Below are 25,703 nucleotides of genomic sequence, written 5' to 3' on the forward strand. Positions count from 1 at the left end.
GGTCTACTAGACAAGGATGTCCATTGTCACCTGCTTTATTTGCTATAGTTATTTCAGCCCACTGGCGGTGGTCAATGTGGCAGGCACCAAGAGATTTCTTTAAGCAGTCCTTGTACCTCTTCTTTGGTGCACCTATTTTACCTTCTGAACTATATGCAGTAATCTCATGTCTCAATGATTCGTACAGTAGGATACCAAGGTCCATCTAAATAATCTCTCTCCGTGTGAGGGGTGGGGGGGGGGGGGGGGGGGAGGACTGGGAGAAATTCACACTTTCCTATTTTTTCCTCCCAAAATGTTAAAACCCTTCTGAAAATACAGCAGCCTTCCACTAGGTCCTATTAGTTACAATTTAAGGAAAATCAAACAGATATGTCAAATGTGACACCCAAGAAACTGCAGATACTAGAAACTTGAGTAAACAATGGAGCTGGAGGGACTCGGTCAGGGAACATCTATGGTGAGAAGTGGACAGTCAACATTTCAGGCAGGCACCCTTTATGCGAACCAGTCTGTCAATTTCTCTCAAGGATGCTGCCTGACCTACTGAGATTTGTCAAACATAACTTTCCAGTCTTAAATGCAGAATGGCTCTGCCTTGCCTCATTTTTATTTCATAAGAATATTATTATTTTGTGGCAATTCTAACAATAAGACAACATAGCATTTTCTCTCTTACTTCAAGCAGGTGAACTAGTCTGTCGTTCTCCATTTTGTTTCCCCTTAAATTGTGCGTTCTTGTTTCTCCTCTGGCCAGGACGGCTTTGTAAGATGAGCCTGGTGGGCAGCTCGCTTCTTTGCCAGCAGCTCCTGGATTTCCTGGCTGTTTTTGTCGAACCAGTCCTTGTTTTTCCTGGAGGAGAAGCCCAGTACCTCTTCAGCTGATCCCAGAGGGTTTCAGGGGACGAGTCCGTGAGGCGGATTGCATCCTCGAGCTTTGCTTTGAGGTTTGCCTGGAAGTTTCCTCTCACTTCGTCTGACATTGAACCTCTTTCTGGGGGCTTTACTGTTCCTGGACTTTGGCTTGAAGTGAAGGTTGAGCTTGCAGCGAACCAGCCAGTGGTCAGTGTGGCATTCCGTGCTGGGCATGACCCTGGTGTGGAGCACATCTCGTTTGTCTCTTTCTCGCACCAGGACGTAGTCCAGGCGGTGCCACTGTTTCGATCGAGGATGCATCCAGGTAGTCTTCAGGCTGTCCCTCTGCTGAAAAAGGGTGTTTTTAATGACAAGCCACTGTTCTGCGTTGGGGTGGTTATTACTTCCTGCCTCTCTTCTGCTAGCTACTCCGTCCCCCCCACCCAAAAAAAAACACATGCCAACTTCTTCCTGGCCTGTTGTTCTGCACTATCTCCAAATTCTGACTTCTTTGAGGGGCCCACATTCTTATGATCTTTTCCTTTTAATGTGCAATATTTCACACCCTATTGTTTCCCACTAGTGTTACGAGCCCTGAGGTTTCCAAAACCCAGCAGCAATAGAAATTCATCAAGACAAATGGTTACTTAAAGTTGCTTTTAATTTTCTTTAAGCATAAAAACAGGATCAAACTTTAACTTTTTACTATTAACTTAACTGAAATGAACTCCCTTCTAATTCTAAGTGCATGTGTTTATGTTCAGGAAAGCTCTTTGCTTTAGACCAGTCATTCACTTTTCACATCTCCAAGTTCACTGGTATCAGGAAATTCTTATACTGTGCATAGAATTTAACATTTATGAATTTTCACTGTTGCTCTGTTGCTTAAAGGTGATTGGTTACTGCTCAGGGAGGTTCTTGTTTTAAAGATATTTATTGCTCATTGGACACACACACAAATTGATTTCCTCTGATCATTCACTTCAGTGTCTTGCTGAAGAAACTTGCCCCATCATGGGTTTTCCAAATGATCACCCAGGTCACCACAGAGTTCCTCTTGTTTCCCTTATTTCAGGAGAAATCCTCTAGCCGGCAATTTCCTCTTGTAAGGACTACAAGAGTTCAACAGGATGAACTCAGAACTCAACTAGTCTTCAAAATGGGGATTTCAACAAGCCTGCCAGCTTGCCATATTGCATCCCCAAAAGCCACTATAGAACTCAGTTCTCTCTCTGAGATTAATCCTGTTTGTTCTTTCCTCTCTGCTTATAAAAACTAGTCTTACAGGGCTAAACCAATCCTCGAAAAATCTTTATCAGCACTTGCACCCGGACTTTGTTCCATTTGTACCTACTTCTGAAGTTCCTTCCAAAGCAGTTCCATTATCTTTTACAAAGCCAGTGGTGCCTGCATGTCTGGCTTCAGCCAAGCTCTTGCATTTTAAATGAGATGTGAAGTGTAAGTTTCTGTTTGTGAAGCGACTTACACTAAACCCCCCCCAATTGCTCTTGAATTCTACTTTCCTGTTCCTATTGCTTTCTTGGTCATCTTGCATCGAATTCCGATCTTCAGTACTTTTCGACATAAGCCTCATTCTTTGATCTAACACTTAACTGTTTTTGGCAATAGAAACTAATGCTCCCTGCATGATGAGATGAAGCTTCTCATCATGCAGGGATGCAAAAAGAATCTCGGGGTTGGATGTGATGTATGTACTCTGACAATGAAACTGAAATCTAAATGTGAAAGCAAGAAGATTGAGATGTTCAAGCTGATAACCTGACTGAGATTTGGATTGAACATTAAAAGGGAAGTTAAAAGGAAATTAGAGGGAAAGGCTACCTTGGCAGTATCATGTAGCTCATGCAAAGGGAACCCAACAGTCGGCAATAGGAATACAAATATTAAATAGGAATGGGGGTGGTGGTGTTGGAATACACTGAGGCAAAAAGATCTACACAAGACGACAAAAGGCAAGACATATGTTCCAAACAAGCACCTTGTGCCTGCCTTAATCAAGGACTAATTTCACAAAAGCAGAGTAAAAGTGGAACTGCTTGAGATACTATATAGGCTTAAAGAAAAAATTAGAAATTCAAGATGTACTTCAAGTTGATAAGTTACCAGGTTCAAAGTTGTTTGGGGAAGTTAGGGAGGAACTTGAATCCAATATTCTAATTGCTTTGGCGGCAAATGGCAGAAATTTGGCACTTTCTTGAATTGGTTGGTGGCAGAAAGCGACAATTGGTGGTTTTGGAAGATTTTTTAGGCTTTTTGGTTCTGTTGGCACTTTTACAACTTTTTTAAAATTTTGAATTTTTGTCTGGTGCCAAATCTAGGAACTTTGATCCCTACCAGTGAGGTGTTACTAGAGGACACTAACAGAAAAATAACTGTTGGATGTGTACGCAATACCCCAACACTACCTTAAAAACAGGGGTGGAATGGTTAGCGTAGCGGTTAGCACAACGCTGTGACATCAGCGACTTGGGGTCAAATCCAGTGCTGTCCAAAAGGAGTTTGTATATTCTCAGTGTCTGCGTGGGTTTACACCAGGTGCTCGTTTCCTCCCACCCTTCAAAAACATACAAGGGTTGTAGGTTAATTGGGGTATTTAGGTGGCACCGGCTTGTGAGGCAGAAGGGCCTGTTGCGTGCTGTATGTCTAAATTTAAAATTATTCACTCCTATGCTTCACAAATCACCTTAATGTTCATAATCTAATAATGTTGTCCTATTAGGTAACTTTTTAATTTGTTAATGATTAAAGTAACAGTAGCAAAATAAAAGGTCTCCAGCAAAACCATGACATTGAACTCTCCCCTGATCTATTCAATGATCAGCCTCAGCACTTGGCTGTACATAAGAAGGTCACAGGATTCATTTCCTTGAGTGGGATATAAATGAAGCAATACAAAGTACTGTTCTTATTTGCTTCATTCACTGTAGGGCTAGACTATTCCATCACAGGCGGGCAGGCAGCAATATGCTTCAACTTTACACTGAAAAGCAAAATCAGTTTGTATGCACCATTGTTCAGTTTATCCTTTTCCCTACCAATCCTCTATACGGAAATTACTCAACAAAAGACGCCATTCAGCTCTGCTCCCAAGCATTACATTATCTTTTGTCCCAGTGCATAGTATTAACTTTCCTCTACATACATTTTTGGGCAAGCAGTCCAAGAATTTTTTTTTTAACTCCAGTCCCACAATGCAGCTTTTCAGTAGTTGTATCAAACTCCAGTCTGGTCCTCAGCCCCATGGACTGGGCAAGAAGGGCATCAAATTGCACCTCCTGACAAAATGAGTTGGATGAAGTCCAGATCATTCGGGAGGCAGAGGGTGTGATTGACGATCACACTTAAGAGGCAGGAGGAGGGTAGATGGGCAACAGTCAGGAGAGGGAAAGGGAACAGGCAGGCAGAGCAGCGGATACTGTTGGGAGGATGACCTACTAGGCACAAGCCACAGCAATCAGAGAGTGGTCCTGTGGTGTAGGGAGAAGAAGAGGCGAGCTGTAGTGATAAGGGATTCCATAGTTAGGGGACAGATAGGAGATTCTGTGGAGGAGATAGTATCCCAGGTGGTATGTTGCCTCCCTGGTGCCAGGGTCTGAGATATCTGAGTTCATGGCATTCTCAGGAGGGAGGGTGAGATGTCATGGTCCATGTAGGGACCAATGACCTGGGTAGGAAGGGTGAGGAGGTGGAGGTTCAGGGAATTAGACGCTAGTACAGGGCAGTGATTTCAGGATTGCTACCCATGCCACATGCTGGTAAGGTTAGAAATAGGAGAAAGACTTGATGCAGGAGGGTGGGCTTCAGGTTTCTGGATCATTGGACTCTCTTCCAGGGAAGGTGGGACCTGTTCCAACAGAATGATTTGCATCTGAACTGGAAGGAGACTAATATCCTTGCAGGAAGGTTTGCTAGTGCTGCTCTGGTGGGTTTAAATTAGATTTGCAGGGGGAGGGGTGCCAGAGCAGATAGAGGAGGGGAGGAGGGACAAGATGTGAAAATTGCATGCACCGTTAAAGTCAATGATTGTACATGATGGAAATGCTCTCAGGTGCATCTATTTCAATGCAAGGAGAATTGTAGGAAAGGCAGACAAGCTTAGAATGTGAATTGGCACATAGAATTATGACAATGTAGCTATTAGTGCAGGACTGGCACCTCAATGTTCTGGGCTTCTGTTGCTTTAAAAGCGATAGAATGGGGATGAGGGGAGGAGTAGCATTGCTTGTCAGAGGAAAAATAATACAGCTGCACTCAGTCAAGGCAGACCAGAAGGATCATCTACTGAGGCTATATGGATAGAGCTGAGGAACAGAAAAGGTATAATCACACACTCATGGGGTTGTATTATAGACTGCCCAAATCTGTGGAGAGAAAGCAGACTGATGTAAGAAACACAAGGTTGTGATGGTAGGAGATTTTAACTTTCCACATATTGACTGGGACTCCCATTCTGTCAAAGGGCTGAATGACTTTGAATTTGTCAAATGTGTCCAGGAAAGTTTTCTAAATCAATATATAGAGGTACCAATCAGAGAGAGTGTAATATTGGATCTCGTATTGGGGAACAAGACAGGACAGGTAACAGAAGTATGTGTATGAGAAACATTTTGGATCCAGTGATTATAATGCCATTTAATTATGGAGGATAGGTCTGGGCATTGGGTTGAGATTCTAAATTGGAGAAAGGCCAATTTTGAGGAAAAGAGAAAGTATCTTGAATGTGTGGATATTTTTGGACAAGAATGTGTGAGGTGAAATTTTGAGAGTACAAATTTCCAATCAGGATCAAAGGCAACGTTGGAAGGTATGGGGAACCTTGATTTTGAGGGATATTGGGGATCTGGTTCAGAGGAAGTGTGTAACCAGTATAGGGGACAAGGAGCAAATGAGGTACATGAAGAGTATAAAATAAATTCAAGAAAGAAATCAGGAAGGCTAAAAGAAGACATAAGGTTGCTTTGGCAGACAATGCAAAGGAAATTCTGAAGGGTTTCGACATGTATATTAAGAGCAAAAGAGTAAGGGATAAAATTGGTTCCCTTGAAGAACAGAGTGGTAGGCTTTGTATGGAAATGTGTAAATGGTAGGGCATTGAGGAGTGTTGTGGAACAGAGGGATCTGGGGAGACAAATACAAAATTCCCTGAAAGTGGTGTTACAGGTAGATAGGGTTGTAAAGAGAGCTTTTGGCACAGAGAGAGCAGCGGCGGCCCCGGCCCCGGTCCGGGCTGAGGGTAGGCGGCGGCGGCCCCGATCCGGGCAGGAGCAAGGGGGAGACGGCGGCCCCGGCCTCGGTCGAGTGAGGCAGGCGGAGGCCTCGGTCCGGGCAGAGAGTTCGAGGCGGCGGCCCCAGTCCGGGCACAGGGAGAGCTGCGGCGGCCTCGGCCCCGGTCCGGGCAGTATGGACCGACCTAGGAGGGAAGGCAGACCCCTCCAGCCCGGGTAAGAAACCTGCATAGGAGAAGGCCACTCCAATATAAAACCTACGACCCAAGGACCTCGCTGCCACGTCCCAGCTCGCTTGGCCACGGCACACGAACCATGGGTGTAAAGGGTGGGGCCAGTACTGCGCGCACTGCACTCCACCTAAAAGTTCATTTGCGCAGGCCCGAGGACAGGTCCACATCCTCCCCCTCCACGTCCTCCCCCTCAAAAGATGCTCACAAACTCAAGCTAGCATGCTGGAACATCAGAAACATGCTAGACAAGGCTGACAGCCACCGACCTGAACGTCGGTCTGCCCTCATTACACATGAACTCCTCAGACTTGACATCGACATAGCCGCTCTCAGTGAAGTCCGCCTGGCAGATGTAGGCAGCCTCCAAGAACGCGGCGCGGGCAACACACTCTACTGGTCTGGCAAGCCTTCAGATGAACGACGCCTATCTGGTGTAGGCTTCATGGTCAAGAACTTCATTGCCACCAAACTCGAAAACCTTCCGACAGGCCACTCGGACCGAATCATGTCCATGTGACTCCCCCTTCAAAACAAGCGTTGCATCACCCTCATCAGTGTCTATGCTCCAACCCTCCAAGCGGAACCAGCAAAAAAGGACAAGCTCTACACTGACCTGCGCAACCTCATCCAACGCACCCCTACAGCCGACAAGGTTGTCATCCTTGGCGACTTCAACGCTCACGTCGGCAAAGACTCAGAAACCTGGCCAGGAATCCTGGGCAAGCATGGCGTCGGCAAGTGCAACGACAATGGGCGCCTCCTGTTGAAGCTCTGCGCAGAACAGCGGCTTGTCATTACAAACACCCTTTTTCAGCAGAGGGACAGCCTTAAGACTACCTGGATGCATCCCCGATCCAAACACTGGCACCTCCTGGACTACATCCTGGTGCGAGAAAGCGACAAACGAGATGTGCTCCACACCAGGGTCATGCCCAGCGCGGAATGCCACACTGACCACCGGCTGGTTCGCTGCAAGCTCAACCTTCACTTCAAGCCAAAGCCCAGGAACAGTAAAGCCACGAGAAAGAGGTTCAATGTTGGAAACCTGCAGTCAGACGAAGCGAGAGGAAACTTCCAGGCAAACCTCAAAGCAAAGCTCGACGATGCAACCCGCCTCACGGACCCGTTCCCTGAAACCCTCTGGGATCAGTTGAAGACTACCATACTGCAATCCACTGAAGAGGTACTGGGCTTCTCCTCCAGGAAAAACAAGGACTGGTTCGACAAAAACAGCCAGGAAATCCAGGAGCTGCTGGCAAAGAAGCGAGCTGCCCACCAGGCTCACCTTACAAAGCCGTCCTGTCCAGAGAAGAAACAAGCCTTCCGTCCCGCATGCAGCCATCTTCAGCGCAAACTCTGGGAGATCCAAAATGAGTGGTGGACTAGCCTCACCAAACGAACCCAGCTCAGCGCGGACATTGGCGACTTCAGGGGTTTCTACGAGGCTCTAAAGGCTGTGTACGGCCCCTCACCCCGTCCAAAGCCTGCTGCGCAGCTCAGACGGCAAAGTCCTCCTCAGCGACAAGATCTCCATCCTCAACCGATGGTCAGAACACTTCCAATCTCTTTTCAGTGCCAACCGCTCAGTCCAAGATTCCGCCCTGCTCCAGCTCCCTCAACAGCCCCTAAGGCTAGAGCTGGATGAGGTGCTCACCCAGGATGAGACATATAAGGCAATCGAACAACTGAAAAGTGGCAAAGCAGCAGGTATGGATGGAATTCCCCCAGAGGTCTGGAAGGCTGGCGGCAAAACTCTGCATGCCAAACTGCATGAGTTTTTCAAGCTTTGTTGGGACCAAGGAAAACTGCCTCAGGACCTTCGTGATGCCACCATCATCATCCTGTACAAAAACAAAGGCGAGAAATCAGACTGCTCAAACTACAGGGGAATCACGCTGCTCTCCATTGCAGGCAAAATCTTCGCTAGGATTCTACTAAATAGAATAATACCTAGTGTCGCCGAGAATATTCTCCCAGAATCACAGTGCGGCTTTCGCGCAAACAGAGGAACTACTGACATGGTCTTTGCCCTCAGACAGCTCCAAGAAAAGTGCATAGAACAAAACCAAGGACTCTACATCACCTTTGTTGACCTCACCAAAGCCTTCGACACCGTGAGCAGGAAAGGGCTTTGGCAAATACTAGAGCGCATCGGATGTCCCCCAAAGTTCCTCAACATGATTATCCAACTGCACGAAAACCAACAAGGTCGGGTCAGAATCAGCAATGAGCTCTCTGAACCCTTCTCCATTAACAATGGCGTGAAGCAAGGCTGTGTTCTCGCACCAACCCTCTTTTCAATCTTCTTCAGCATGATGCTGAACCAAGCCATGAAAGACCTCAACAATGAAGATGCTGTTTACATCCGGTACCGCACGGATGGCAGTCTCTTCAATCTGAGGCGCCTGCAAGCTCACACCAAGACACAAGAGAAACTTGTCCGTGAACTACTCTTTGCAGACGATGCCGCTTTAGTTGCCCATTCAGAGCCAGCTCTTCAGCGCTTGACGTCCTGTTTTGCGGAAACTGCCAAAATGTTTGGACTGGAAGTCAGCCTGAAGAAAACTGAGGTCCTAAACAGCCAGCTCCCCACCATGACTACCAGCCCCCCCACATCTCCATCGGGCACACAAAACTCAAAACGGTCAACCAGTTTACCTATCTCGGCTGCACCATTTCATCAGATGCAAGGATCGACAATGAGATAGACAACAGACTCGCCAAGGCAAATAGCGCCTTTGGAAGACTACACAAAAGAGTCTGGAAAAACAACCATCTGAAAAACCTCACAAAGATAAGCGTATACAGAGCCGTTGTCATACCCACACTCCTGTTCGGCTCCGAATCATGGGTCCTCTACCGGCATCACCTACGGCTCCTAGAACGCTTCCACCAGCGTTGTCTCCATCCATCCTCAACATCCATTGGAGCGCTTTCATCCCTAACGTCGAAGTACTCGAGATGGCAGAGGTCGACAGCATCGAGTCCACACTGCTGAAGATCCAGCTGCGCTGGGTAGGTCACGTCTCCAGAATGGAGGACCATCGCCTTCCCAAGATCGTGTTATATGGCGAGCTCTCCACTGGCCACCGTGACAGAGGTGCACCAAAGAAAAGGTACAAGGACTGCCTAAAGAAATCTCTTGGTGCCTGCCACATTGACCACCGCCAGTGGGCTGATATCGCCTCAAACCGTGCATTTTGGCGCCTCACAGTTTGGCGGGCAGCAACCTCCTTTGAAGAAGACCACAGAGCCCACCTCACTGACAAAAGGCAAAGGAGGAAAAACCCAACACCCAACCCCAACCAACCAATTTTCCCCTGCAGCCACTGCAACCGTGTCTGCCTGTCCCGCATCGGACTTGTCAGCCACAAACGAGCCTGCAGCTGACGTGGACTTTTACCCCCTCCATAAATCTTCATCCGCGAAGCCAAGCCAAAGAAAGAAGAAAGAGAGCTTTTGGCATATTGGCCTTCATAACTCCGAGTATTGAGTATAGGAGTTGGGATGTTATGGTAAAGTTGTATAAGACATTAGTGAGACCAAATTTAGACGATTGTGTGCATTTTTGGTCACAGAAGGCTATCAATGAGATGGAATGAGTGCAGAGAAGATTTGTTAGAATGTTGCCTGGACCTCAGGAACTGAGTTACAAGGAAAGGTTAAATTGGTTAAACTCTATTCCCTGGAGTGTAGAAGAATGAGGGGAGATTTGATAGAGGTATTTAAGATTGAGGGGGATAGACAGAGTAAATGTAGATAGGCTTTTTCCACTGAAGGTAGGTGAGATACAAACCAGAAGACATGGGTCAGGGATGAAAGGTGAAAAGTTTAGGGGAACTTCATTACACAGAGGGGTGGTAGCGTGGAACAAGCTTTCAGCTGAAATGTTAAATGCGGGCTTGATTTTAACATTTAAGAATTTGTGCAGGTACATGGTTTGGAGAGTTATGGGCTGGGTGCAGGTCAGTGGGACTAGGCAAAAAATGGTTTAGCACAGACTAGATGGGCTAAGGTGGCCCATTTCTGTTCGTAATTGTTCTATGGATCTGAATCATGGAATGCAGCAGCCTGTAATATTCACAGGAAGACCAGCAAGTTTCAGACTAGGAGGCAGCTTTCACAGAATTAGTCATCTTCCAGCATCGTGGTGTCTGCTTTCTTGCCCTCTCCCCTGTGAGCAAGCATTCCTGATCACGTTGCTTCCATTTTAAGCCTGACACTTGCAAGTTAAATAACTCATTGGTTACAAGTGCATATTATTTTATTTTTAAAAGGTCATTGGTTCAAATATATCTCCAGTGGCGAGACAAATATGTCCTGTTCACAGCTGGGTCTGAAATTGAGCATTTCCAATGAACCATTACATCTGCATTATGTCTTTAGCCACAGATGAGGCACTCGAGTTGGCTGCAGCATCCTGTTAAAGTGAGGATAATCTTGATGGCCTGCTTGAGCTCTTCATTATGCATGCAGTAAAATCCCTTTATCTGGAATTCAACCAACTGGCAGTCTCAAGTAACCAGCGCTGCAAGGGGATAAGGATTGATTTTGCCATGTATGTGTACACATACACTTCCTGTTGAAAGTATATCAAGTAGTCAAGACTTAGTAGTGAAATTATCAAAAGGCTCTGGCTGCTCTTTCCAATCCAGAGATCTCTGCACAAAATTGTGTTGAGGGCATCATGGTGAGGGAGTAGTACAGTGAGCCACCCCCTTGGGTGAAGCTGATAAAACAATGGCTCCTCAGCCCTTGCCAAGTGGAGGCAAAAGATCCCATGGCAGAATTTTAATAATCATTGTGGGAGATGCCCTTCAGAGCCTGACAGATTAATCCCCCAATCAACGTTGCTCACTGTGTCATTTGGTCTTTTTAGATATCTATAGATTGCAAGTGAAAAGATCACGTTTTCACTTTTCAAGGATAATCAGACCAGTGGCAAAAAGTTTGTTTTAAATCACTTTAAAGAACTTTGGGAAAATATGATTTTTCAAAAAGCTTACAGTGCAATCTGCTGGTCTATTAATTACCAGGTTGATATGGATGTTGTTTGATTGGGGTTGATTGGGGGATTAATCTGTCAGGCTCTGTCAGGGCATCTCCCACAATGATTATTAAAATTCTGCCATGGGATCTTTTGCCTCCACTTGGCAAGGGCAGAGAAGCCATTGTTTTATCAGCATCACCCAAGGGGGTGGCTCACTGTACCACTCCCACTGTACCATGATGCCCTCAACACAATTTTGTGTAGAGATCTCTGGATTGGAAAGAGCTCTCCACTGGCCACCGAGAAAGAGGTGCACCAAAGAAGAGGTACAAGGACTGCTTAAAGAAATCTCTTGGTGCCTGCCACATTGACCACCGCCAGTGGGCTGATATCGCCTCAAGCCGTGCATCTTGGCGCCTCACAGTTCAGCAGGCAGCAACCTCCTTTGAAGAAGACCGCAGAGCCCACCTCACTGACAAAAGGCAAAGGAGGAAAAACCCAACACCCAACCAAACAATTTTCCCTTACAACCGCTGCAACCGTGCCTGCCTGTCCCGCATCGGACGTCAGTCACCAACGAGCCTGCAGCAGACGTGGACATACCCCTCCATAAATCTTCGTCCGCGAAGCCAAGCCAAAGAAAAAGAAAGAAAGAAGATATGGATGTTATAAATTCAAGATAAAATAATACTCTCAACCTGCAGAAATATTTAAATAACAGTTTAAAGAAACAGACCCAAGTGAGCAGTCCTGTAAAAGGCTTGGCTCAGTCAGGACCAATTAAAATCTGACGGACAGTAATTTGCTTTAGAGTTTACTGCTGCGTGGCCATTCACAACAGCATGAGTTAGCCCAATGCTATTACTGTATTTTCAATCCAATACTGCGCACACGCCTATACCATGTGGGTGCAATATTTGACATTCTGATTTACCTTTTTTGTTAAACTTTATTTATTCGTTCAAAATACAGATAATAAGTAACATATACAACAATAAACAAAGCATGAACGATATATTTTATATATATGTAAAAGAAGAAAAAAAAGGAAACTCTCCACCCCTTCAGCCAACTCTCCTAAGGAGAGCCATAAAGAGAAAAAAATTAAAGAAAAATTAAGCATACTTATTAAGATCTAATCAATGTAAATCAAAATATAAATATTCTGAATATAACCACTTATTAATAAAAAAACTATAGTTATCACGCGAAACATATGTAATTTTTTCCATTATTAAACAATATTTCATCTCATTATGCCATCTATTAATATCAATCATATCTCGTATCTTTCCACGTACTAGCAATACATTTTGTCGCTACAGGTAATGCTAAATATACAAAAGCAAGTTGAAATTTATCTAATTCCAAACCTTTCAGAGGTTGCAAACTACCCAATAAAAATACTGTCAGATCTAAAGGTATTTTAATTTTATACAGTTATTCCAGAAACTATTGTACTTTCTTCCACACATGACCAAACTACATGAAAAAAAGTTCCAACAGCGTTACCACATCTAAAACACAAATCTGATTCATGAAAACCATATTTTTTTTAGCTTTTCAGGTGTTAAATATAATTGATGTAAAAAATTATAATTAATCATTGCATAATGTGGATTTATCAGTCTAGTTACACTATCATAACAAATATCTGACCAATCATCCTCGGAAAAAGTAAAACCAATCTCCGCTTCCCATTTACCTTTAGATTTACCCCAACCCTCCAACCCTTTTTATCCATACCATCCTGTAATATTTGATACATAAATGAAATATAACCCGTCTCTGGTACCTTCATAAGAAAAGTCTCAAATTTAGTCATTTCAGGTAAAGTCATATCTCTACCAAACACATGCTTTACCAAAGATCAAATTTGATAATAAAGAAACAAAGAATTCTTATCAATATCATAACTGTCCCTCATCTGATCACAAGATAAAAAATTTACCTTCTTTAAAACAATCTCCCAAATTTTCCACACCTTTAAATCTCCAATTTAATAAACTTCGATTATGTATTGAAAAAGAAATAAGTTGATTATTATACAACGGAGTCAAGGCCGACAATTCATCACTAGAACCTATCATTTTCTTTTTCTTTGTCCACAACTTCATTAAATGTTTTAGTATAGGCACATTATGTTGCTGTAACAAATTTACATTCCATCTAAACAAAAATTGATGTATTTCAAATTCAAAAATATTTGCCATCTCAACTTTGGCCCAACTAGGGGGCCGTTCCAAATCCATCAATGAACTAGTAAATTTAAGTTGGGCTTCTTCATAATAATTTTGAAAATGTGGTAAACGTAAATCCCCTTAGTTCATATTTCCAAGTTAATTTATTCAAAGCTACTCTTGAAAATTTACCTCTCCATAAAATCTCCCTAACCATTTTATTCAAATCTCGAAAAATATTATCAAGTAAATACGGAATAGATTGAAATAAATATTGTATACGTGGAAAAATATTCATCTTAATTGTACTTATTCTACCCAATAAATTAATAGGTAAATCTTTCCATTTAATCAAATCAGTATTAATTTTTTTTATTAATGGAACATAATTTAATTTATATAAAGATTGATAATTGACATCCATAATTATACCCAAATACTTAATTCGATCCGTCCATTTTAAGTTAAGAATGTTCTTATAAGCTGAATAATCTCCTTCACTCACCGGTAATATTTCGCTTTTTCCCCCAATTAACTTTATATCCAGAAAGACGTCCATATTGCATCAAACACTCCTTCAAATGCAAAAGGGATTGAGCTGGATTTGTTAGGTACACCAATACATCATCAGCAAATAAATTAATTTTATATTCCTCATCTAAAACTTTCATACCCTGTATCTGTGTATTCTGTCTTATCAACTGTACTAAAGGTTCGATCACTAACGCAAACAAAGCTGGTGATAAAGGACAACCTTGACGAGTAGATCGGGTCAGTTTAAACGGTTCTGAAATCAAACCATTCGTCAGTACTCTGGCTATCGGTTTACTATATAAAGCCTTAACCCAACCAGTGAAAAAAGAACCAAACTTAAATTTCTCCAAAACTTTGAACAAAAAATTCCACTCAACTCTATCAAACGCTTTTTCGGCATCTAAAGATATCACCATCGGGTGATCTAAAGATTGTCGAAATCTATTAATCAAACTAATCACATATCCGAGGCATATCTATTCTTTATGAAACCTGTTTGATCCATATGAATCAACTTAGGTAAAAACTTAGCTAATCTATTCACCAAAATTTTAGCTATAATTTTATAATCTACATTCAACAACAAAATCGGTCTATATGTAAAATACTTTCAAAGGTTCCATATCTTTCTTTGGAATTACCGTAATTAAAGCACTAGAACAAGACTCAGGCAATTCATAATGTTCTCCGACCTGGTGTAGAACATCTCCAAACACTGTAGAGGTCATCATAAAAGACTTTATAAAATTCGACCGAGAATCCATCATCAATATTTACCGTTTGGCATTTCCATCATAGCCATTTTAATTTCCGAGTCAGTAAATGGTGCTTCCAACTCCTGTATATCTACATCTTGTAAGGTCGGTAAGTTCAATTGTGATAGAAAAAGATCAATCGATCTGTTTTCTTGTTTTCCATCAGATGTATATAATTTTTTTATAAAATGAACAAAATTCATCATCAATCTCACGAGGTTTATATGTAATAAACGAATTCCGTCTAACACCATTAATAGTCCTCGAAACCTGTTCGTTCTTTAATTGCGATGCCAATACCTTATGTGCTTTCCCTCCACATTCATAATATTGTTGTTTAGTCCTATTAATCATACTCAAATTGATAAGATTGCAAAGTATTATATTCCAATTTCAACCTAGACAATTCTATTTTCTGATCTTCTGTAGCGTCTCTCTGAAATTCCTTTTCTAATTCACTAATCCGTTTCTCTAACTCAAGACTCTGATTTAATCGATTCTTTTTTATTTTAGAAGTATAACTAATTTATTTGTCCTCTCAAATAAGCTTTCATAGCATCCCATACTACAAATTTACTTTGAACAGAATTAGAATTTTCTTTCAAAAACAAAATTAATTTGTTCTTTCAAAAAAATCAATAAATTCTGCATTTTTTAACAGCATTATATTAAACCTCCAACGATGAGCCACTTGAACTTTTTCGGAAGTTATATATGTAAAGTATAACAAAGAATGATCCAAAATCACCCTACTTTTATATTCCGCTTGTTGTATTTTCCCCTGTAGATGTGCCAATACTAAAAAAAAGTCAACCCTTGAAAACGATTCATGTCGAGCTGAATAAAAGGAGAAATCCTTCTCTGTCGGGTTAAGACGTCTCCAAATATCCACTAAATTGAGATCTTTCATCAACGCTTGAACCTGAACTGCCATTTTAGAATTCTTAACTTTCTTGGAGACTTATCCAATAAAGGTTCCAAAACACAATTAAAATCACCACCAACTAAAACATTCTCATTAGCCTGACCCAGATATAGAAATGCATCCGAAATAAATGTTTCATCATCTTCATTTGGGGCATAAATATTAAGTAAAATCCAAAATTCTCTAAAAATCTTACAATTTAATTTAAGAATACATCCTGCCTTTTCCTCCATTGATTGTAATTCAAAAGATAAATTCTTATGTATCAAAATTGCTACACCTTTAGCCCTGGAATTAAATGAAGAAGAATATACATGTCCTACCCAATCCCTCTTCAATTTCATACTTTCTTTCTTTGACATTCAGATGTGTTTCTTGTAAAAAAGCGACATCAATTTTCATTTTCTTAATATACGCCAAAATACGCTTACGCTTAATCGGATTGTTTAAACCCTGAACATTAAAAGTAGCAAACTTCAACATTGACAAATCCACTAATATTACTAAAAACTAACAATATAACAAATCAACGTAAATAGGCCCTCCAATAGGAGAAAAAGAAACCACAAATTAGAAACTAAATAAAATAAAAATAAAAAATTTTTTTTAAAGTAAAAAAAAAACCCAAAAGAATAGATGAGGCAGTAATCCCCAAACAAAACTTGGGTGTGGATCAATGTAATGGAAGATTCTAACCTGCTTTTTTAATTTGCAGCTCTGGGTTCTGCAAGGCTGAGAACCTGCTTGTTTTTAGAATCAGCAGACACAAGCTAAATTCCACCGAGGGGCCAGAGATGCTGTTATCTGAAGAAAGGACATCTGTGTACCAAGAACATTTAATCTTCCTGCTTGTTTTGGTCACAGACTGTCAGAAGCCTAACCTTGATGCAAAATAAACCATTGAATTCAAAGTGATAAGCTGAAAATTATGTTATTCTTTAGAAGCCTAACATACTAGCTTGCACGCTTATCTTTCTTGCTGTGCTGGGAAGAGGTGCTTGGGTAAGCAGTTTTTGGGTAATATGTCCCACTGCTGAAGTTTGAGACTCTCCGAGAGGTGGCAACATCTCTCAGCAAGAAGAACTTCTAGAGTCTAGGTCAGGGGAGGTGGAGAAGCTGCTACCGGTGCCCTGACAACCTACTACAAGTGTGCATTCGTTGCCTCGCTTTGGCAGTTGGGACCAGTCCAAGCATTGATAAGTATAGTTGGAAAGGGCTTGCATATTGTAGTTTGAAATCAGCTTTTGAATTTGTAATAAACATTTGTATAATCTAAACTGCTCTCGGTGTGTGTGTCTATTTTCTTTTGGTAGTTCAAACTCCGTGAGCAATCTAAAACGAACAAAATGAGAGGTATAAGTTTACCCAAGACAATTGGCGCAGCGAGCAGGGTTGGTCTCAAGATGTTTCGCCGAAAGAAAGAGGTGAGCCCTGAGCAGTTCTTGATTCCGGGATGGACTTCCAAAGATGATGGGTTTGGCATGTTGGCCAATACCCTGTCTTTGTTGGGACCACCCATTAGTTGGGATGAGAAGTTAGATTCATCAAGTGCACCTCTGGGAGAGCGGGTTGCCACTCTCCTTTGAGAAAGTAAATTTCCTGATAAAAAAGGGGACGCTGACGGATGGTTTTTGGCTGCTGGCCACAGCCTTACGCCACTCCATTCAGCATGAAGCAGAATCAGCGCAAGAGAAAGCAATTAGAGGAGGAGCTAGAAGCCATGCGACAACGCTGTTCCATGATGAGCGAGATTGTTCGCACCAGTCAGGGCAGAGCCAAAGAATGGGAAGATAAGTATGTCCAAACGATCTGCCGTAATATTAAACTCCGGCAGCAGCTCTATGCAGATAAGGAAAGGCATGGAGTAGAACCCGATCCATATCGTATTCGTGCCATGATAAGGAATGGTGACGATCCTGATGTAATTGAGGATTGGGATGGGAATATCTGGAATGACAATGGTAATAATGCAGATACTCCTCAGCATGTGTCTAACATACTACCTTCTCTACCTGCTGTTCACCCCCGCCCTATAAGGCAGCAAATTTCCCAAACAGACGGAAGGGGGGATGATGTAAGGGTAGAGATTTGAAGGGATAGATACCCCGATCTCACACGTGGACCCAGGGGAAAATACCCAAACCCCTGCTGATGCTCTATGGCCTACTCCCTCTACGGGATGGCCTCGACCTCCTCCCCTAGACTGAGTGGAGGGCCCTGTGGGCCAAAGTGGGAACAGGGTTCGGAAGCAGTCAATGATACGTGACTCCTCTATAAAAGAGCTGGCTGCCATTGGAGATCGATTTAGGCAAAAGGCAGGAGAAACTCTAGCAGCCTGGCTCCTGCGTGTCTGGGAACAAGGGGGAGGGGGGGGGGAATGTATTTTTAACCCCTGAGGATTTGTTGGGATTAAGAACATTGTCTACTGATATCAGGGTCACTGCTGAGCTGCGGGGTAGAGAGAGAGAGGTGGATTACTTACTTACTACTCTGCTACGAGTATACCTGTCACCAGTAGATTGGGATCTACATTTGCAGAACAATTGGGGAACCCCAGAGGAGGGTATAGCAGTAATTCGTCAATAGGCCCTGGCCTCTGCCTTGTATGCAGGGCGTTTGAGGCTGTGGGTACATGGGGGTAGCCCTGATGAAGAGATATTCACGGCCGGAATGCATACCAGATTGGTTCGTTCCGCCCAACCCACTACACGGGGACTGGTTCTGTCCATAACTAGTCCGCTAATTGGGCACCCTGTGTCTGAGGCGGTGCACGCCTTATCTGGGCTTCGAGAATTAGAATTGGGAGGTAAAATCCACTCACATACAACCCAGGTTAAATCAGACAAGCAGGATGAAACGAGAGGGGTGGCTGCTAATAACGGACCAACAAGAAAGGACCTTTTTCTAACCTTGTTAAAGTTAGGCGTATCTAAAAGTGATATTGATGGGAAACCTACTGCAGTCCTTTATGCCCTTTATAAGAGGAAGGCAAGGGAACATCTTCCCCAGCTGTTGAGTCCTCCTGGCCCAGCTGTGCCCTCTGCTCCCACTGCTGCTCCTATCGAGCCGGCTTCTCCTGCTCCAGTTACGCATGATGAGGTAAAACAAATGGTTAACAAGGCTCTTATAGATAATAGTGGCATGTGGGCCTGGAAGCCCCCGAACCCTACTAAAGCATGAAGGTGTGGGCAGGGCTCCCGTGTCTACTCCATTGAGGTACGATGGACACATGGGGACCCACGGCCCTACATACCGTTAACAATCCATTGGGGTGGGTGTAATGACCACCAATATTTGGCCTTGGTCGATACCGGTGTGGAGCACTCGGTGATTCCAGGTAACCCCGATCTCTGGACTGGACCAACATTTCAAATAAAGGGGTTGGGAGGAGCGGTCACCCTGGCGAAGGAAATAAAAGTCCGTGCCATGGTGGGTGATAGCCCTTCCCCTGTCTGGTTACATGCCCTGGTGGCTGCTACTGACGAGTGTATCCTGGGTATTAATATGTTGGCCGATACGGCTCTTAATACTAGCCAAGGGGGATTTGCATTTGGAATTCGGACTATTACAAAAAGACTAGTAGTGGGTCAGGTTAAGTGGGATCCTGTGATGGTGCCACCCCTCATGAAACCAGTGTGCATTCCACAATATCGCCTCCCTGGAGGGCAAGAAGAGATTAGTGCCACCATCAATGCTTTGCAAGAAGAAAGGGTAGTGAGGTCCGCAACGTTGCCCTTTTGTAGCCCTGTTTGGCCGGTCCAGAAGCCGGACAGCTCCTGGAGAATGGCAGTTGATTATTGTTTTTTAAACAAACATGCCCCACCACTTGCTTCGGCAGTTTTGGACATTGTTACCCTTATTGAAAACTTGCTACTGGGAACTCAGGAACATGGTATGCTGTCATTGATCTCGCTAACGCCTTCTTCAGTATTCTTATAGCTGAGGACTCACAGGATCAGTTCGCCTTTATCTGGAAGGGGCGCCAGTATACCTTCACCCGCCTCCCTCAGGGTTATGTACACTCTCCCACTATTTGCCACAGCCTAATTGCCCGTGATTTGGAGATGGTGCCAGTATCGCCTTCTCTCTCGATTCACCATTATATTGATGATATGATGATCCAAGGGGCCACGGAAGAGATGGTACAGAAAGCAGAACAAGAGAATGCCTGGTTTACTGATGGTAGCAGCCAGTGGGTGCAAGGAAAGCAAAAGTGGAAGGCGGTGGCTTACCATCCCAGATCAGGAACTCACTTATCGGAGGAGGGGGATGGTGGCTCCAGTCAGTATGCTGAGTTGAAGGCAGTCACTTTACCACTAGACCCCCATGATCACCCCCTTCGCCTGTTTACTGATTCCTGGGCTGTGGCTAATGGACTTGTGGTATGGATGCCTGATTGGCAAAAGAACAACTGGCTGATACATGACCGCCCAGTATGGGGCAAACAGTTGTGGCAGCTGTTGTGGGATGCTTCCCACCACCGTGAGATAACCGTATATCACGTTGATACCCATACCAATGTGATGACTAACATGGCACAACATAATGCAGTAGCAGATCAGCTTGCCACTATCAGCCGCGCCGATACCGTCCCCCTGGCTCGACGGGCACATGAACAGAGTGGCCATTTGGGGGAGAAGGGATCAGCTACATGGGCCCGTACACATGCTTTACCCAACCATCAGGATGATGTCCGCATGGTCGTGCGTACATGCCCAGCATGTCAGGTTGTGAAGTCCCGCACTGTTCCTCCTGGTCCGCATGGCCGAATAAAATGGGGTGCTCGCTCAGCTGCGGTCTGGCAAATTGATTACATAGGCCCCATGCCAAACTGTATGGGTAAACGTTACGTCCTAGTAATGGTTGACACCTTTTCGGGCCTGGTTTTTGCTTTTCCCACCAAGACGGCTGACCAAGCTAGCACTATCCAAGGACTAAACCATTTAATTTCTCGTTATGATGTTCCAGAGGAGATTCAGTCTGATAATGGCTCACACTTCTCCGGGAAGGCAATCTGTGATTGGGCAAATGACAACGATATCTTATGGGTTCACCATATTCCTTATTACCCGCAGGCTGCCAGGTTAGTTGAACGAATCAATGGCTTACTGAAGGAACAAATTCGTTTGTTAACACCACTGGGGACCCTGAAGGGGTGGAGCCATGTGCTGCAGCAGGCAGTCGACAATTTGAATCATCGCCCTTTAAAAGGAGGTACACCTTTCCACCGACTTCTTCATGCTTCTGAATTACAGCCTATTCCAGAGGAAAAACAATCATTGCCCCCCACTCCCGAACTAGAGAATGCCGGACAAAAGATATAGGTGGCACCACCAGGTAGTGGCCCTCCTGTAAAAGGAGAAATAGTGACACCTGCCCAGGGTAACACTCAGTGGGTAGCTATTGAGGGACAGGATGATTTAGTCTGTTTAAACACTGAAAGCTTACAATATCGTGAGTGACATGTATCAGGCTTCTTTGTTCCAGGTTCTCCGTTTTACGCTCCTGGTGATCTGGCTTAACAGCTGCTTAGGTGCCAACAGTTGAATTTGTAATGTCGAGGTCGTTCCGAGGGAGTTCTCCTTAGGGGACACGGTCCGATGCATTACACCAAGGAAGTCCTTGGTTACCTGCTTATATAAATATGCTATTGTTCAGCATGTTTCAAAATCTGTTTGTGAGGTCCAGCGTCTGGGTATTGTGGCCAACAAGAATAATTTGAGCCTTGGTTGGAATCCTTTTTCATGGTTAGCTGGTACATTTGGGGGGTTGGGTCACACTATTGTCTTGGGTAAACTTATACCTCTCATTTTGTTCATTTTAGATTGGTCACAGTGTTTGAGCTACTGAAAGAAAATAGATACACACACCGAGAGCAGTTCAGATTATACAAATGTTTATTACAAATTCAAAAACTGACAATATGCAAGCCCTTCCCAACTATACTTATCAACGCTTGGACTGGTCCCAACTGCTGAAGCGAGGCAACGACTGCACACTTGTAGTAGGTTGTCAGGGCGCCGGTAGCAGCTTCTCCACCTCCCCTGACCAGGACGTTGGCTGGACTCTAGAAGTTCTTCTTCTTCTTGCTGAGAGATGTTGCCACCTCTCGGAGAGTCTCAAACTTCAGCAGTGGGACCATGGCTTATATTACCCAAAAACTGCTTACCCAAGCACCTATTCCCAGCACAGCAAGAAAGGTAAGTGAGCAAGCTAGTATGTTAGGCTTCTAATGAATAACATAATTTTCAGCTTATCATTTTGAATACAATGGTTTATTTTGCATCAAGGCTAGGCTTCTGAAAGTCTGTGACCAAAACAAGCAGGAAGATTAAATGTTCTTGGTACACAGATGTCCTTTCTTCAGATAACAGCATCTCTGGCCCCTCGGTGGAATTTAGCTTATGTCTGCTGATTCTAAAAACAAGCAGGTTCCCAGCCTTACAGAACCAAGAGCTGCAAATTAAAAAAGCAGGTTAGAATCTTCCATTACAATCACCCACCAGTGGCTGATAACTAATAGAGCATAGAGCAAATCTCTCCCTCCCCAGCCAAACAAAGAATGACAACAAAATATCATAATGACATAAAAATAAAATAAGAATAAGAAAGTTCTTCTATTCATCCAAGAGATTCCAAACTCAGTGACCCCATTTCAAGAGGAATTGGATTCTTTCCATTCCCATTTCTCCCATTTAGGAACATAGGAAGTAGGAACAGGAGTAGGCCAAAAATGGCCCATCGAGCCTATTCCGCCATTCAATAAGATCATGGCTGATCTAATTTATGACCTAATTCCACCTACCTGCCTTCTCCCCATATCCCCTAATTCCTCTATCATGTAAAAATTTATCTAACCGAATTTTAAATATGTTTAATAAAGCAGCCTCAACCACTTCCCTGGTTAGAGAATTCCAAACATTCATTACTCTCTGAGAAAAACTATTTTTCCTCATCTATGTCCTAAATCTACTCCCCCGAATCTTGAGACTGTGTCCTCTCATTTTAGTTTCCCTGGCCAGCTCAAAACACCTTCCTACATCTATCCTATCCATACCCTTCATAATCTGATATGTTTCTATAAGATCTCCTCTCATTCTTCTGAACTCGAGCAAATACAATCCTAGACGATTTCATCTTTCAAAATAAGTCAACCCCTTCATCCCAGGGATCAATCTAGTAAACCCCCTCTGGACCGTCTCCAAAGCCAGTATATCCTTCCTCAAATAGGGAGACCAGAACTGGACACAGTACTCCAGGTGCGGTCTCACCAGTACCTTATACAGTTGCAACATTACCTCCCTACTCCTGAATTCAATTCCTCTAGTGAAGGCCAACATTCCATTTGCCTTTTTAATAACCTGCTGCACTTGCAACCTAACTTTTTGCGATTCATGCACAAGCACTCCCAAGTCCCTCTGCACAACAGCATGCTGTGGTTTTTCATAATATTCAGCTCTTTTATTTTTCTTGCCAAACCTCTCCATCTGCCAGACCTTTGCCCACTCATCCAGCTTAACTATATCCCTCTGCAGACTCTCCACATCCTCATTACAATTTGCTCTTCCACTCAATTTGGTGTCATCCGCAAACTTGGCTACATCACATTTTGTCCCCTCCTCCAAGTCATCAATGTAAATGATGAACAGTTGTGGGCATAACACTGACCCCTGTGGCACCCCACTTACCACTCTCTGCCAACCTGAAAAACTCCCATTTATCCCGACTCTCTGCCTCCTGTCAGACAACCAATTTTCAATCCAGGCCAATATACTTCCCCAGACTCCACTTTCCTGTCACTTACTGATAAGTCTCTTGTGCGGCACCTTATTAAACGCTTTCTGGAAATCCAAATATACAACATCAACCTGTTCCCCTCTATCCACCACACCCATTATATCCTCAAAGAATCCTAACAAGTTTGTCAAACAAGATCTTCCCTTTCTAAAACCATGCTGCATCTGCCTGATTGAACCCTTATATTCCAAAAGTTTCACTATTTCATCTTTAATGACGGCTTCAAGCATTTTTCCAACTACAGACGTCAAGCTAATTGGCCGACAATTTCCAGTCTTCTGCCTACATCCCTTCTTAAAAAGTGGTGTGACATTTGCTGTCTTCCAGTCTGCCGGGTCTACCATTTCTTCCGTTTCCAGGACAACCAGTTTTTTCTTTAGGAGACAATGGTGGACTACGTCTTTGTCCTCTTACATCTGGCAACGAATCAGCAAAAATCATTGCTTCACGCTCATTCTCAAAAAACCGAGATTGAAAGTCTCCACAAAACACCTTCAACACTGCCGGATAGCGAAAAGTAGACTTATAGCCTTTACGCCACAAAACTTCTTTAACTGGATTAAATCGACGCTGACACTGAATAACCTCTTGACTCAAATCAGGATAGAAAAAAACTCTACTATTCTGAATCATTAATGGAGCTTGTCGTTGTCTCACATTTTGCACTGCTAGACGAAGTATTGTTTCTCTGTCCAAATAATTCAAACATCGGATTATCACGGGTCTCGGTGGTTGACCAGGCAGAGGTCTTCTTCTTACGGCTCTATGAGCTCTTTCCAATACCAGACCTCCAGAGAAAAATTCTTGCCCCAGTATTTGTGGAAACGAAGAGGATCCTGTTCTTCCATATCTTCTGGCAAACCAGCAATCTTCACATTATTCCTTCTACTTTGATTCTCCAAATAATCTACTTTCTTCTCTAACTCCCGTTCACATTCTCGCAATTCTTTAATGGATTTTTCCACCTCCAATACTTTTTCTGTATTCGAAGCCACTTGTTGACATTCCAACAAAGCAGCCTGAAATTTTTTAAAATCTTTACAAGATGCTTCCACACATATTTTAACTGTATTCAGGTCTAAACTGAGCCTTTGAGTCATTTCATTCAACATAGGCTAAATGATAGTATTTAACTGTTTATATTGTCAGTCAGAAAAGCTCAGCCCTGCTTTCTCTTGTGTGGTGGCAGAACCAGTTAACTGCAGCTCCTGCTGCATCTCAACAACAGGCAGTTTAAGTTTTACTACAGGTCTGGTCTCCCAGCAACGGCACCCTGACTTCCTCATGGGGTCGATGCTGGGCTCCCCCCGCAACCCGTTGTTGTTGCAAAAACTCAAAGAAAAGATCAAGATATTCAGGTTGGAGTACTTCCTGAGGCACTTCAAGCAATGGAGTCGTCTTCTTGCATGCTCCCTCCATTAAAGTCGGCAGGCTGCCAGAATTGGGATCCACTGAATGGGTAATTCCAGCGATGTCCTTCTGGTGAGTCGTAGTCATTTTTTCAACTCCCACAGGCAATCTTTGTGGTTTAAACACGGATAAAATTAAAGCTGAAGTTGTAGCAGGCTGTTTAGGCTCTAAATCTTCAGCACTCCCAAAATGTAGTTTCTTCTGCACTTGAGGTTTAATCTTTTTACCATTAATGGCCATAACAGTTCCTTGATACTTTAAACTAAGTTTTAAAAAATTTAAACTTGAAAACAAAGTTTAAAAATGGGTTCTTGAAAGTCTGGCCAGAGAGGTCAAGACTACACGTCTAGTCTCTATGCCATCTTGCCACGCCCCCTGACATTCTGATTTACAATAGCAATTTGCATTTAGTTGGGACATGAGACAAAGCACATTCCATAGTCCCACAATCTGCCACAGTTAATCTCCTGCAATTAACACCCCATCAATCACCCATTATGTAGATGATACCTGCAGCAACACTTTTTTAATAATTTTTTATTTAATACTTCACTGTGAACCATGTCAATTACAATATATACAAATATTCATCATTAAAATATACACAGTGACATTTTCATTTTTTCCCCACTCCCCCCTCATTTAAGGATTCTTACTTTTGCACTTTGTTTTTCACTATTGCAGTTTGTTTACATTTCTTTATTTGTTTACATGTGGGTGTTGAGTCAGTTTTATACTGCCAATTCTGCCTCATCTGCAGGGACAAAAAATCTCAAGG

At 43.3% G+C, this 25,703-nt stretch overlaps 1 protein-coding gene across 4 annotated transcripts in view; it reads right to left on the bottom strand.

Annotated features, from left to right (window-relative positions):
• ccnyl1 (cyclin Y-like 1) overlaps positions 1-25,703 on the bottom strand; it is a 141,934-nt gene that overhangs the window by 104,803 nt on the left and 11,428 nt on the right. The window contains exon 2 of one of the 4 annotated variants that reach the window (XM_069933889.1): positions 14,010-14,079. The exons of the other annotated variants lie outside the window; for them this stretch is intronic. Within the exon in view, the coding sequence (XP_069789990.1) occupies positions 14,010-14,070 (61 nt within the window). The 5' untranslated portion in view covers positions 14,071-14,079. The remainder of the gene's footprint in view (positions 1-14,009; positions 14,080-25,703) is intronic. 4 annotated transcript variants of the gene reach the window in all.

The sequence above is a fragment of the Narcine bancroftii genome, chromosome 4 (assembly GCF_036971445.1).
Source record: "Narcine bancroftii isolate sNarBan1 chromosome 4, sNarBan1.hap1, whole genome shotgun sequence".
Lineage (NCBI taxonomy): Eukaryota > Metazoa > Chordata > Chondrichthyes > Torpediniformes > Narcinidae > Narcine > Narcine bancroftii.